This window comes from Eublepharis macularius, chromosome 5 (genome assembly GCF_028583425.1).
Source record: "Eublepharis macularius isolate TG4126 chromosome 5, MPM_Emac_v1.0, whole genome shotgun sequence".
NCBI classification, from domain to species: domain Eukaryota; kingdom Metazoa; phylum Chordata; class Lepidosauria; order Squamata; family Eublepharidae; genus Eublepharis; species Eublepharis macularius.
Window position 1 is genome coordinate 125,280,133 of NC_072794.1, and position 15,446 is coordinate 125,295,578.

The following is a 15,446-nucleotide window of genomic DNA, read 5'->3' on the forward strand; positions in this document are numbered from 1 at the left end:
GAAGTGACTAGATGTTGGGTCAGCTATAAAAGTTGCTGCTGTCTGTTAGATTCTAGGTAGGTGATGGAAAAGTAAGCATGCTATTGGCAACAGGTGGTATGATAGGTCCAGCATATGTTTATTTCAATATGAATGTTGTTAAGATTTTGAATGAAGCATGATAAAGCAAGATAAAACTAAAGAAACATGGTATATAATCTTTTGTTATAATGCCAAAAATTGAAGTTGATCCAATATTGGATTGAGACTATGGTAATAAAATTGTAATTATGGTAGATCAGGTCTGCAGTAGAATCCCTCTGTATTTTGTGTTATGAAGAAAAATCATTTTGTTCTTATTACATTACTGAATATAGGCTATGTGGAACAGTAAAATAGTGCAAAACATCTCACTATCAGCCTATGTACTGTGACTAGGGCTGTGCAATGGTGGGTAATTCGGTATTCCCGCTTTGGGTTTACCCAAAGCGGGAAACCGATTCGGAATACCCCGAAATCCAAAGCAGCAAGCTGCTTCAGATTCAGGGTTCGAGAATTGCTTCGGTATGCTCCGTGAAGATTTGGAGCATACTGAAGTAAGGGGAGGGAACTCCCCACCCACCCCCACTCTCCCTGGGGCAACCCCTCCACCCCCACCCCCCCTGGGGAGACCCCACCCCCCCAGGAGACCCCTCCACCCCCCACCCAACCCTGGGGAGATCCCTCCAACCCCCACCCACTTACCTGGGTTATCAGCTGGGCGGCGGCGGCAGCAGCACAAAGCTGCGTGGCCTGGAGCCAGCCGGCTCCTCGTCCTCTGTGCCACCGCCTGAACCTGCGGGGTGATGGGGAAGGCCAGAGCCACCTCCTCCAGCCCTTCCTGCCCCTCAAATGGCCGCCGCGGCACTGGCATGCCGCGGCCATTTGAGGGGCAGGAAGGGATGGAGCAGGCGGCTCCGGCCTTCCCCCCCACCCCATAGGCTCGGGCGGCAGCGCAGCGGCAGCAGAGGAGCCGGCCTCGAGCCACCACAAGGTAGGTGGTGGGGGAGGTGTGCGTTAATGTTTAAAGGGCCCTGCTGCTGCTTGCAAGCAGCAGCGGGGCCCTTTAAACAAGCCCCGAAGCTTTCCAAAGCATTTCTGAATGCTTCAGAAAGCTTTGCTTTGGTATTCCAAAGTGGGGCCAGCATGCTGGCCCCACTTCGGGGAATACCAAAGCATTCCGAATTGGGTTGCTTTGGGTAACTTTACCCGAAACAAAACTCGAAGTGCACAGCCCAAACTGTGACATTTCAGTTTAGAACAACATTTAAGGAATTTCAGTCTGCGGGAAACTCACATAGGCTTCTCAACTGTAGACTCGTTTTTATGAAGAAATTACTGTCCAGAAAACTTGGGATATTTACCTTTTTATATTCATATTTTTCCCATTTTTTTTGCAAAACAGTAAATAAATTCTAGAAAAACTACACTTGAAAAAGGTTCTTAACCCATTAATCCACTGCTGCCTATAAAATACACATTACTTTCCAATGTCCCCTAAGCCACAAAGGAGGGGGGGGGGCTTAAAAGCACTCCAGGCAAGGCAGCTTTATTTTTGTCGGTATACTTATGGTATATGCAAGTGACACATGGATATCAGGCATTCATTCAATGACACTCTTGTGCTTGATGGCCAATATTAAACACTTGTTGCCACTAACTTAGTTTACTAGACAGCATGAAACTCAGAACAATCCTATCAGAGCAAGAAAAGAATGGCATCCAAAAGTATGTGAACTAATGCTTTTAATGAAGCTGATGGCATCCAAAAATACCAAGTTGCACTTGTCACACTAAATGCAATTTGGAAGTCAGTTTTTATACATATAAACAATGTTATCTATAATTGATAGTGATTTAATGTTTAAATCCTATTTGAGGATTCTGAATGTAAATTTTTGTTCTCCTTTATAAAGTAACTTGATTATTTATGTTGTTGGCTGGGTCCAAAAGAACTGATGAAAGGCCCACAACCTATAATATAGTAGGCAGGAAATGTTTTAAAAGGAGAAAGGAATTGAAGTACTGTGCATAAAGAGCAGGCATTTGAATGTTCTTTGTAATTTAATTTGGGTGCTTTTCTCTCTTCAGGTTGGTGACCAGATTGTTGAAATCAATGGGGAACCAACCCAAGGAATCACCCATACACGAGCCATTGAATTGATTCAGTCTGGAGGAAATAAAGTTCTCCTCCTTTTGCGACCAGGAACTGGCTTAATACCAGATCATGGTAAGATGCTGAAACTGCTGACTTGTCTATAGAGGTGGTGGATGAAAGAGGGAAATCATATTCACCTGTATTTCATATTGAGGATGCTGCAGTTCTCCATTGTTTAGAGAGCATTGGGGAGACATAACTCTACCTTCTGTTCGGGAGGCAGATTTGGAATTTGACTTTCTGCCTATTTTCAGCTCTGCATTTAGTTATTCTTATCCTTCCCCTTCTGACAGCCCCTGATAAGTTTTCCTGCTCCCTCCATTCTTCTTCATCTTTCTTTCCTGCAGTAGTTAAAGGGAAATGGGATTACATCTCCAAGCAACCAGATAGCAGAGGCACCTCCTGAGATCATCTAGTCTCATTCATGCCAGCCATCTTCAAATGTTCTCTTTTCAGTGATGACCTCACCTTTGATTTGTATTGATCCAAAGTAGTTCCTGTTCTCTCAACCAATCCTTTCCCAAAGTCAGTACTATCTCTGACAGTATTCCCAAATATTTACTCTTAGACAAACTGCCCTAAGAAAAATAAATGTGGAAAACTAAATTAATGTCCTCTGGACATTTGCACTATGCAAGAAAATGTTCTAGTCCACCATTATCACTGTAGATTTCCCAGGATATATCCTTACATACAGTATCAGACAAGGGCAGGAAGCACCCTCTCTAGAGACACATACCTAGCAACTTCAGAGATGTGTGTTCATTTTTATAAGACATTGTAAGACTGATACCCTGTCCTTTGTGGAATCTTGCTTTAGGTGGAAAGTACTCTCACAGATCTTGTAAAAGGGGGACAGCAAGGCTCATTCAGCTGACTGCCCATGTAAATTCTTACAAGATTTCTAATACTGAAAAATAGAAGTTGGATCTACCTTAAAATTTTCTTCTTCATCATTAGGAAGGCAGTCATCCCCTTCTGCTGAGTTTGAAACCTCTGGAGGTCTCCAGTTCATCAGAAACCTGTCTGGACTCATATATTGTTCGACCATTTCATGCATGTTTTTTCCAGTTACAGTCTTTGTAACTTACTTTCCCCCCTTATGCCTCTTCCTTTGCTTGCATATAGTATAGGATCGAAGTTTAATTATCTAGATGAAAGTTATGTCATGAAATTGGGCACAAACTCCATCTCGAAAGGGGTTTCAAATGTGTTGGCTCTGACATTCTCCTGTCTGCCTTCCTAATAGAGAAGAAAACTTCATGGTAGGTTCTGCTTCCTTCTAGAGTGATGGTTATAAAACCATCAAATCTTGACAGTTATGGCATTTGCTGACTCTAGAGGTGGAGGGCAGTCTTCTGTCATGGCAGTAAATAATATGTACAAATAAATAAAAGACCAGTGGGATATGTTCTCACATGTGCTTTTAAACCAATTCCCTACAGTTTTAAATGTATAAACTTTTCACCCAGAAATTTTCTGGTAGTGGAAAGTGTCATCAAGTCATAGCCCACTTGTGGCAAACTCTCATAAGGTTTTCAAGGCAAGAGATGTTTAGATGTTACCATTGCCTGCCTCTTGTGTAGCAACCCTGGACCTTCTTGGAGGTCTCTCTTCCAAGTACTAACCAGGGCTGATCTTGCCTAGCTTCTAAGATCTGACAAGATTGAACTAGACTGGGCCATCCAGGTCAGGGCAAAACACAGTTTCCTACTCTTACGGTTAATTTCTGAAGCAATCTTATAGCTAATCCACATAAAAGTTAAATTACATAAGTAACTTTTTCCTGGGCAGTTTAGATCTTATTAGTTCTTGGTTGCTCAGGTTTTCTATGGGAAAAGCAACTTAGATAATGGATAATCCTTCCAGAACTAATTTTTCAATAGATATAGTATCTTTTGTTAAAGAAACTATGTGAGCAAGCTATTTAATTTATTTATTTACATTATTTATAGTCCACCTTTCTCTCTAAGAGTCGATGGATTTACACAATGCAAGTTAATTCAGTCAACAGTAGAGATATTCAATAAACAATGCAATAGGGTATCCAAATGCAAATTTGCAAAGATTTGAAAACAAGGCAAAATCTGATACAGAGCTGAAACAGAGCATAAGCAAATCTAAACCTAACATATTAAACAATGCAGAAACTACCCAGTAGGATCATACTTGTCACAGCTCCCCTGTCCTTTACCGCCCAGGGTAATGGGAGCTACCAGCAGTCTCTGAAACTAACCCTCAGCTGTGAGACTGAGAGACATGCCTGCATCCCTACTGGGTGTTAAACAAGAAGTCAACTCTGCAAGGTAGGAAGCCTGCAGGTTGAGTTCCATAAAACAATTACTTGGGTAGCTGTAGCCAAAATGGGCCAAGATACTGGATCTGGATTTAAGCCTCAAACACCACCACAGATTTTTAAGTAATAAGATTTATTAAGAAGAGTACAAGAAATTACAAACATAAAAGATGTTCAGAACATGAAAGAACAAAGTTACAGAAATACTCTAAAATACTATGCAGGCCTTGGTCCTCTCACACACAAATATTACCTAGCCAGATTAGAGGCACAAGGTCCAGGTAGAAGTCCAGAATCCAAAGGCAGAAGTCTTGGGTTAACACCTATCCTGGTAATCAGGTCCAGAGTACAAAAGTCATGTAGCAGCAGGTATCCACCAGCAGCCACACAAACGAAAGAACTATAATGAACACCTTTGCTTTATTCCAGCCTGATCCTGATGGACCAGTCAGGGGTGTTGCTAGGCCTTGCAACCATTTCTGATCTTATTGTGCACCTGTGTGCTTCAGTCCATTGGTACTGATGACTATATTTTTCCAAAGATGGGCTTCTTGTAACATAACTAGACCTGGAAACCTGATCCAAAGGTCTGAGAAAGCCAAGAAACAGACTAGAATAGGCCAGTTTCTTGACAATACTTTCAGCAACACACAGTACATAGTAGTATAGTCTATAGTCCCTATCCCTTTACCAGTGCATCTCTTTGAAACCACTTCCTTCCAGTACAGACCTCCTATCTGAGTAAAAAAAGCCCTTTTGGTTTTGCTTAGTTTGCAGAAAGCCAGGAGAGTGGGAGCTTTCCAAACCTTTTCAGGTAGATCATTCCATAAGGTAGGGGCCACCACAGGGAATGTACTTGTATGGGCAACAGCTGATTTTGCCCAAGCACTATATACGTCATGCAAACAAAACAGGGAAGGTGTTCTCGAGGTGTAAGCCTGAAAACACCTATCCTCTCTGTAAGTGGAATTAAAAAGAGGGTTGGCTATGACCAGAGCCCTCCTGAAGTATAAGTTTAAGGTAAAGTAAGGAGGAGCTGGATTAAAGATCTAAAGGCAAAGATGTAAAAAGGTTATCAAACCATTACAGGGTAGTATCAAATATAACCAAACAATTACAGATTTTATCATCTACATGAAACTATCATTTTTAGCTAGTCATACTTTTAGAGGGTTATAATTTCAATGTCTTGTTTCAAATGAAAAATATATTAGCATTTTTCTTTGCTTGCTAAATAAAAAGGTCTAACATATTTGTCAAAGCAATGATGGTTTGATCATATAGTAATGAGGAATTCTAATTGTGACTGGTAGTTTTTGCAAACAAGATGGACTAGCAAAAGTGCCTCTAAGAACCCTGATTTGGTCAAGAAAAGTGCTTGAATTTAGGAAAGATTCAAAATCCCGATTTTAAATGTGCTGGATAACTGTATTTTGGAGTAGGGTGTGCTCTCAGAGCAAAATAACTCATTCAATTCAAATGTAGGTTTTGGGAGAGTGACTCTGCTCTTTATTGTTATGTTCCCATTGCCTAAAAGGATTGAAAGTGCTTTACATAATCCTCCGAATACACGCAACTGCTCTTTTTTCTGAAAAGGGAAACATACAGATTTTCAGCCTCAGAACATCCAGAACATGTTTCCCTTTTCAGAAGAAATGGCAGTTGTGCATATCAGAGGATTGTGTACAGCGTGTTTGTCTCATATGCATTGTCAGATGTAACAACTGAAAGGGGACAGTACAGTCTTATTAATCTGTGACTGGCAGCTGTTCAAAATGTTTGAATAACTAGAAAATTCAGACCCCAGGGAATCCTTCGAATGTACTACTTAAGTAAAGTAGTAAAGGAGGAGATAGTTGTTAATTAAAAGAAAGCTAAAGATCTGAATAATCAGAGATGTCATATATGGCTCTGATCTCAATGGAAGGAGATGCATCCACAGCAGGACACTTCTGAAGTACAGGTGAAATGGTTAGATAATGTGGTATTAGCTCGATACTGGATGATGACTGTTAAATAGAAGTGTGTGTGCATGTTGGTATAATTAGCATCAGTTCCCCTTTTCCACTTTCACAGAGCTAATACAGATAGAAAAATGCCACTGCCTAGTGCAGCTGTATCTCTCTGTGACCTACAATTTTAATAATTTCATAAGATCATCTAGCTTAATGTCACCTTTTTTACTGAAAACAGAAAGAACCAACCTATAGTCAATTGCCAACCTAATGAAAAAGGTAGCAGCAGCCCAAGAAACTCCCCTACCCTTGTTACCCAGACCTCTGCTCAAGGCATTAAGGAGAAGAGGGATATTCTGTACTTTCCCTGTACCAGCTCTTACACTTGCTTGTGAATCATACATTTCTAATGAAATCTTTTGCTAACTGTGTGCTGTGATTTGGTATATAGTCCTGGGCTTTTTCTCTTCCTCCCTCAGGTTTGGCTCCTTCCAGTTTGTGCTCCTACGTGAAACCTGAGCAGCATTAAAGCTTTCAGTGCTTTTCTTGGTCTTTCCTTAAAGACTTGGTAAATCTGCATGTCTTGTGATTGGCCTCTTTTTATTTGCTTTAAATAATAATAATAATTTTTCACTCTCCTGTTTTTCAGTTTTCTTTTTGGCATGAATTGCAGTAGGGTAGTCTGTGACTAATGCAGAAGATTAATTTTAGAAGCCACTCATCAGCTAAGGACTAGAGATTCCCACAAGCCCTTCCCTAATAATCATATTATAGCACATCTGAAAAAAATAAAAACTATGGTTTCCTAACAAACATCAGGAAACCTTATAATAGTAGCTAGTTTCTGTCTTAACTTCTTCTGCAAAATATTCACCAGTTTTCCAAGACAGGGAATCTCTGTCCCTAAATTTTATGAGAGCATGCATACCATACCAATCTTCCCATCCATCAAACAGAATACAAGAAGATGAATACAGCTGAGAATCCTATACAACATTTGGCAACAGTTGTTTTTTTAGCTGAGCTGCTCACTTCTCTTTGGGGCTGGATTGGCTGTGTGTAGCAAGGGTTTGTAAAATTTGAAGCTGGACTGATGGTAGGTCAAGCGATGTAGACCCAGAAATTATAGTAAGAAAAAACAGGTTATCTACTTATAACTATTGTTCAGGGGGTTATCTGTGCATCCACACTGATGGTCTTTTGCACCTGCCCAAAGAGTCAATACTGAAACTTCTAGAGCTAGCATTTAGGCATGAAAGTCCTCTCCCCTCAGATGTAATTTAAACTGCACATGTCCAAGGTTAAGGACTAGGAGTCATGCCTTCCTATTTAGTTCCAAGCCTTCCTGCTGAGTTCCTTCCAAAACATCATAGTGCAGCATAACAAGTTAAAGGCATCTATGACAGGGAATGCTTGCAGGTTGTGTGAATGCACAGAGGATCACTCAAAGAATACTCACAGGTGAGTAGCCCATTTTTTACTTCATAGTTTCTGTGCATCACAATGATGGATAGCAATCTGGCCATCATTGACCACCTAAAGATGATACAAGTGCTTCATGAAAAATGAGATGAGTGTGCATTTGCTCTGGTTCTAACATCTATAGTTCCTCATGAAAATGCAAGGCTGAGACCACATGGCTGCTCTGCAGAGCTCAGGAAGAGGGAGGGAGCTTGAACTGTCCTTGGAACTGGCTTATGAGCCAGTTCATAGTACAACTTGATGATCTGAGAGATCCAGTGGCTGAACCACTGTGAGGAGGTATATATCCTTTCTTGCGGCTCAGGTATCATAAAAAGAGATTTGTATATTGTCCAAAGGTAGCAGTCTTTTCAATGTAAATGGACTGGGTATTCCTCACATCCAAGGAACACAATGCCCACTTTGCATTCTTGTTGAGATAAAAACCTGATGCCACGTTCAGCAGAAAGTAGACAATAGGATGTAAAGTAACCTTGTCTTTGTGGAACCTTAAATAAGAAGAGTCATTTTGTAAGGCACAAAGTTCAGAAAGACTTTCTAGCAAAACAGACTGTAATCAAAAACTTTAAAAGTAAGGAGGTGCAACTCAGTGGTGGCCAATGGTTCAGAAAGTTTACCCCTGAGATGAGTGGGGACCAGTTGTAGGTCTTATCAGGATTTGGTTATTGAACTGGACGATAAAGTTGAACAAGGCCCAAGAAAACTGTTTCCCTATAGGTTGGGTAAATGCCATACAACCATGCATAAGAAATTGAAAAGCAGAGATCACACTCAAATGAACTAAGATAATTTGCCAGACCAGCACAGGAGAAGCAGAAGGTATTTTAGGATACAAGTCACTGAATGGGTAGATGGATCCCATCCGTGTTGAGAAGTGAAGGTAGTGAAGCACTTCCATTCATGATCTTCTGGTGAATTGCGTCTGAGCATTGAAGCAACTTAAAAGCCTCCAAGAGTGATTCCAGAATCCTAGTGAGGCTAGGATATCCAGAATCCTGTACCTTATTTTCTGGAGGATTCAGCCAATAGGGTACAGGATTCTGGATGCAGGATCCTGCCATAGTGATGAGACAAAAGATCTGGTACCACGTGACAACTTCAGGACTTTTGTGATTAGACTACAATCCATCCAATTCCTCACTGTCTTCTCTGTAACCTTGATGATAAGGTGGGATAGGAGAAAATGAATGGCCATCGTGACAAGCTTTGGAGAAAAGCCTCTCCCATGGAGGTGGTGTGCACCTCCCCCAGAATGCAACCAACTACACCTGGTGTTCTGCAGTGCGGCAAACAGTTAACCTCTGGGAAGCCCCAAAATGAAACTCCTGGCTCAAGTATCTTTGAAAGTCCATTTTATACTGTGGTACCTTGGTGACTGAGTGTATCTACTCAAATATTATCATTGCCTGTGACCAGGGCTCATTTCGAGGGGGAATGCACAGGAACACAGTTCCAGCAGTTCCCCAAAGAGGTCACATGTCAGGTGGCCCTGCCCACCTGACTCTTGGCCATTTTGGGCCCATTTCGGCCTGGATTGGGGCCGAAACAGCCTGAATTGGGCGTCTGACGGGTGGTGGATCACTCTCCCGCTCATCAGCAGCCCGATCCTGACCATTTTGCATCCCTTTTCAGCCATTTTCAGACCCTTTTTGCTATTTTGGGCTCAATTTCGGCCCTGAATGGCCAGGATTGGGTCCAAAACAGGCAGAATAGGTGATGTCAGGGGGTGTGGCATATGCAAATCAGTTATACTAATGACACACTTCCGGTGATGGCAGGAGGCATGGCATATGCTAATGAGTTATGCTAATAAATTATGCTAATGAGTTCCTCCAGCTCTTTTTCTACGAAATGACCCCTGCCTGTGACCACAGATGGGGATGGTAGTAATGTAATTGGTGTATCTCTCCTGCAGGCTGGGTTATCCAGAGTGCTGGATGCTGTACCACCCTGTTTGTTCATGTAGTGGATGGTGGTAGTGTTATTGGTTACCACCTGTACCACCCTACCTTGTAGCCAGAGGAGACAGGAGGAAGTGACATGTACACCAGTATAGATTCCAGGTGATTGATATGAAAGTGCTTATCCTAGGATGACCAGGGCTGGTTAAGTGAATCCATGTCACAGTAGACTACCACGCCTCAAAAGGAAGATGTAGAGTTAGAGTCAGAGTAAGAATACCATGGTCATGATTGTGGCAGTCTGTCCACCACCGGAGAGAATGTAGCACTTTCAGAGGCATGTGGAGTTCAGCATAAGCTGGAAATGTAGAAAGATAAAGAACCTCAGAGGTTTCATGCAAAGTCTATTGATGCATACTGCAGAGATGGAAGCCATATGATATCTCACTGGCATCACATCTATACTACTTATGATTGTCATGGACTGCTGGGGAAAAGAAGTCCATAAAGACACTTCTCTTGTCCAGAGCTAAGTATTCCCTCCCAGTTGTATAGTCCAGTCATGTCTGTATGTTTGGGCACACAGGGATGCAACCTTTCTGTTTACTTAAAGGCCTAGTGAGGCTAGGATATGCCAATATGAGAGAGAAGATCCCTTTCCACCAGAAATGTATTTCAATCACTGCCACATATTTGGTGAAAACCTTTGGAGCAGTGAAGAGGTCAAAGGGCAACCACTTGTACTGATAGTGGTGATGTCCCACAACATCTGCAGCAATCTATGATGATGTGATCAGATTGAGAATAGAAGCAAGTATCTTTAAGGATGTCAGAAGTAAAACAAGCTCCCAGTGTCAGAGGGAGCTGAATGGATTGAACTACTTGGTCTTGATGAAGTTTTTGAAATCTTGAAGTTGAGAATGGAATGTAAACCTCAGTCGGTCTTTAGGACCATGAACAGCCTAGAAAAGAACCAGCCATCACTCTGGAGGGACAAGAGAGCGGCTCCAGTCTCTTTCTGCATGAAGGATTCTATGACTTGGAGAAGGGTCAGGTTTTGAGCGGTAGTCACAAACACCCTGGATAGAGGAAGCAAAGAGAATTCCACAGTGTATTCAAGTTTGATGATAGCAAGAAGCCAGTGCAGTGATGTTATGGACTCTCTCCTAGATTGAAAGATGTTGGCAAAGACAGGAAAAGAGGCAGAGAGAAGACACACAAATTCTCAAATGCCCTGCTCAGAGCCTGAAGAGCCCTTGAACTGATGGGCTGAGAAATTTATTTGGAGGAGGAGGAAGGTGACTGTATTCATCAAAGAGAAGGGCTTGTGAAGAGAAGAACAGTCCAGTGTAAGTCCAGTGGAGATCAGGCATCTTGGAGCAGGATTCCAAGAGTGCTGCCTTTGTTTCTTGAATGAGGATAGTGTAAGGTCCATGGACTCAACAGTTGATTGTAGCTTTTGAATCCCGTCAAGCATTTTACTGGTCTTTTTCCTGATATCCTCCCCTTCAAATGGGAAACTTTTAATCCATGCCATAGTCTCAGGTTGCATTGAGGTTAAGCAGTGCCTTTGCATGATAGCACCACAATCAGCTTTATACTTTGATGTCAGCAGCTGTTGCTGTGTGAGGTGTAGAACTTCATCTTCGTAGACCTGTAAAAGTCTGATCATGTCCCTCAGGGTATCAAAGACTGAAGAGAGCTTCTTCCACAGGAACTGGTAGGACTGAAGCTGACTTCAACCAGGCATCTTTAGTTAGCCAAAGTCATCAGGAGTGACACCATTGTATGTTATTCTGAGTCCAAGCTTCTTCCACAGGAAGTGCTGATGCATCATATAGGACATTGGTAGGACTTAAGCTGGCTTCAATCAGGCATCTTTAGTTATCCAAAGTCATCAGGAATGACACCATTGTATGTTATTCTGAGTTCAAGGTACCAAAGAACAGATCTACTTCCTGAGAGGACTGGCATGTAATTATCTGCTCAAACACAGTTGCTACATGGGTTATTTGTTCAGAGTGGAGCCTAAATAGTCTGGAGGTCCAAAATGGCATTCAGAGTCAATGAATTTGAAGGCTTGTCCATTGGTTTCCAATGGAGAAGAAACTTCTTTGTACTTTGAGGCACTGGACACCAATGAGCTCCTGCAGGACATTAAAGAATTTTGCAGCGTCACAGGCTGCAGTGGTGGCAAGTGGGGCTGCAATGGTGGCAACTGTGTGACAAATGAAGAGGTGGGAAAGCTGCATTGGTGGAGAATAGAAAGGAAGTTCCACAGCATGCAGAAGAATAGAAAGGAAGTTCCACAGCATACAGTTGCATCACCAGAAGAATTAATGGTGATGAGAGATTATCCAAGGTAGATGATGCCAATCCTGGTCATCTCAAGACTGTAGCTGAAGTCTTGGGGCTATTGGTACATGCACCAGGAGATTGTGGTGAGACAGTGATGAACTTGGGTGTGAAGGGCCCCAACAAAGGGGAGCAGAATTATGGGCCAGAAATCATGGAGGATACCAGGAGCAACAGTATGATCAATCAATACACTACTAGTTATTTGGATGCTCTGGTGAAATTTGTCAAAATCAGTAACAATCCCTTTTCCATCTTGTTACTGAGATGAGTGGGAGTGTGATCATAAGTTAAGGGAAGAGGTGCTAGAAGATCTTTGGTAACAGTGTGAGGATGGTGATAGTTCCCAAAGGTGATAGTTCCCAAAGGAAGCAAGATACTGGAGCTAATAGCCAAACTGCTCAAGTTGGCCTTCTGATACAGAGGTATTGGTTATCACAGATGTCACATTTCCAGTTTGAACAATAAGCACAATGGGTTCTTCACCAACATAACCTCCATGATCGGCTCCAACATTGATAGTATTGATGGGGCAGCAGATGGCAGCACTGGTTAAAACAGTGAAGGAAAACCAGAGTGGTCAGCTTCATGCCTGGTGCAAAGGAGGCCAGTGGAATTGTAATGCTGCTGCAGATTTGGCATCTTGGCCTTGGAACAGAGATAAAAGACTGAACATTCCTATTAGAAGCTTAATGGGTACATGCAGATTACAATACTTAAGAAGAAAGTTCAAGTCCAAGTCTCTGTTGCCAGGACACTGAGAAGCTGCAGAGACTGGAGCATTGGGCTAGCGGGATCCACAAATTTTTCTGACACAATCAGGGCCTTCTCCCAAAGAGTAGTTAGCAAACAAGAGACTTGATTTCAATGAGGCTTCTTAGTGAACTTTTGGTAATGGGTGCAGGCACTTTGTGTTGCTCCCCTGGTCATAGAAGGCAATGATTGTGGCCATCCACAATCAGGGAGTTTTCCCCTGCCTGTTAGCAGTATTTAAAAATGGTCTTCTGCACCACAGGCACCTAAGTGGTGTACTCAAAGAAAAGCTGTATTTTTATTTATTTATGTATTTACTTACATTATTTATAATCCACCTTTCTTGCCGAGACTCACAGCAGATTACATATGGCTGGGACATCCAGTAAACAGTGTGATAGCATTTGGAATTGCAGAAAAAATTGAAAAACAAGCAAAAAAAACTGATACAGAGCTAAAACAATGCTGAAACAAAACAAGCAATTTAACGTGACACATTAGAACGATGCATCACCCGGAACTATCAGTCTAGTTGTCTCCAGCACCATGTCTGAGAACACCTCAGCCAGCTCAGAAAGGGTGCTTGCTGTGGAACTAGGTGGCTGGTAGACTAATAGAAAGCCCAATCTATCCTTACTCCCCAATGTAAGGAGCATACATTCAATGCCTGGTATAATTTGTACCAGGAGTCTCTGGAAATTAAAGTCTCATGGAATGCAATAGCAACAACACCTCCCCTGCCAGTTGTGCGGGGTTGGTGGAGGACTGCATAATCAGATGGAGTTAGTTGAGACAGGGATATCACATCATTCTCTTCCAACCATGCCTCGCTTATGCAAACCAGGTCAATTTTCTCCTCCTGTGACAATGCAGTCAGGAGGGCAGATTTGTGTCTCACTGGTCTGACATTGCATAGCATTAGAGAGAAGGTAGAGGAATCCCTTGCATCAACTCTAGGAATGCTATGGAGGTTGGGCAGGCAGTGAGCAACCTTGCCTGATAATGGCCATCTTTGATAAAAACCCACCCCCATATCTAGCAGCTCCTGACTCTGCTGGTATAGTGCATATCTCATACATTCTACTTCAGGTAGAAATAGCCCCCACAATAGAAAAAGGAACCCTCAGGTACCTCACAGTTAACAAGCTACTGTCTGTAAATAACCATGCAACAGTCCAGGGATGATGTACAGAAGTTAGTATTGTCCAATATGGGTTGCTGTATGCCTGCTGCGCCTGGTCTCCAAGTATGGTTTTTCTAGTATAATTCTCCATCTTTTGCTGGTCCAGGACTTCAGGTAACCAATCAACCAATGCTTCAGGAACAGTCTCTGCATCATTTGGATCAGTTGCCACTGTGGACTCAGTTGCGTTAGAAGCATGTGGCAAATGGTTCTCATCCACATATATCACATCGTGTTCCTTCACTTTGTGTTCTTGAGGGTTGAAAATTCTGTATCCTTTTCCACCAGTAGGATATCCCACAATTAGTCCAACTTCAGCTCGAAGATCAAGGTTTCCTCTTTTCTCCTTTGGTATGCGGGCGTAGGCTTTGGAACCAAAAGCTTTAATGTGCTTCAGAGCTGGCTTCTTACCAAACCAGGCTTCAAATGGAGTGATGCCTGTCACCTTTGAAGGTACTCTGTCGTGTAGGTAAACAGCTGTGTTCACAGCTTCAGCCCATAATCCTTTAGGTAGTCCAGAATGTATAAGCATAGACCTACACATTAACCTGTATAGTCCTGTTCAATTTCTCAGAGCATCAATTTTGTTGTGGAGATTGAGGTATAGTTACTTTATGCTCAATGCCTTCAAGTTCCAAAAATCTTTTGAATTCTGCATTGCAATATTCTCCACTGCCATCAGTACATAGACTCTGGGGTGCTTTGCCACACTTATTCTTAACTGTGGCAACAAGGCATTTGAATTTCTCAAGTGTTTCATCTTTGCTCTTCATCAGATATACAAAACTGTATTTTGTTTTGCTTTCACTAAATGTTGCAAAATACTTGTTCCTGCTAAAAGATGGCACTAGTGGGCTGACAAGATCAGAGTATACAGTCTCTAAAAACTCCTCATCATGAGTAGTGGACTTCCCTGTGTAGCTTGGGCTTTGCTTTAAGACGTGTCACATCTTTCTCTTGCCTTGTCACAACTAGGAACAGGAATTCCAGTCTTTTAACAATTTCTCAACACTTTTCACACCACGGTGTCCTAATTTAACATGCCATGAATACAAACATCTGCAATAATCACAAACACCTTGGCTAGTTTGACAAATTTGTCCTTCACCATTGTCAGTAACTTCTGAGTCCTCTCTAACATCCAAAAAATAATGAAATCCATTTCTTTCTTCCGCCACAAATTCAAAACCAGATACTTTAACAACAATCATACTTCCAGCCAGTTTGTTCTTGAGAATCACCATATGATTATTTTCTACAAGCTTCTTAGCTGAAATCAAATTCTCTGTTGCTTCAGGAATCAGTGCTACATTCTGTAATTTAACAGCCACCACATCTCCAGTAG

General features: G+C 42.0%; 1 protein-coding gene across 5 annotated transcripts in view; it reads left to right on the forward strand.

Annotated features, from left to right (window-relative positions):
* Positions 1-15,446, forward strand: part of MAGI3 (membrane associated guanylate kinase, WW and PDZ domain containing 3) — a 381,198-nt gene that overhangs the window by 351,150 nt on the left and 14,602 nt on the right. For 3 of the 5 annotated variants that reach the window (XM_054979846.1, XM_054979847.1, XM_054979848.1), the window contains one exon: positions 2,110-2,248. In XM_054979846.1, coding sequence (XP_054835821.1) covers positions 2,110-2,248 — 139 coding nt within the window. Of the gene's footprint in view, positions 1-2,109; positions 2,249-6,906; positions 6,996-15,446 lie in introns of all 5 variants that reach the window. The other 2 variants (XM_054979849.1, XM_054979850.1) reach the window with 1 other exon arrangement.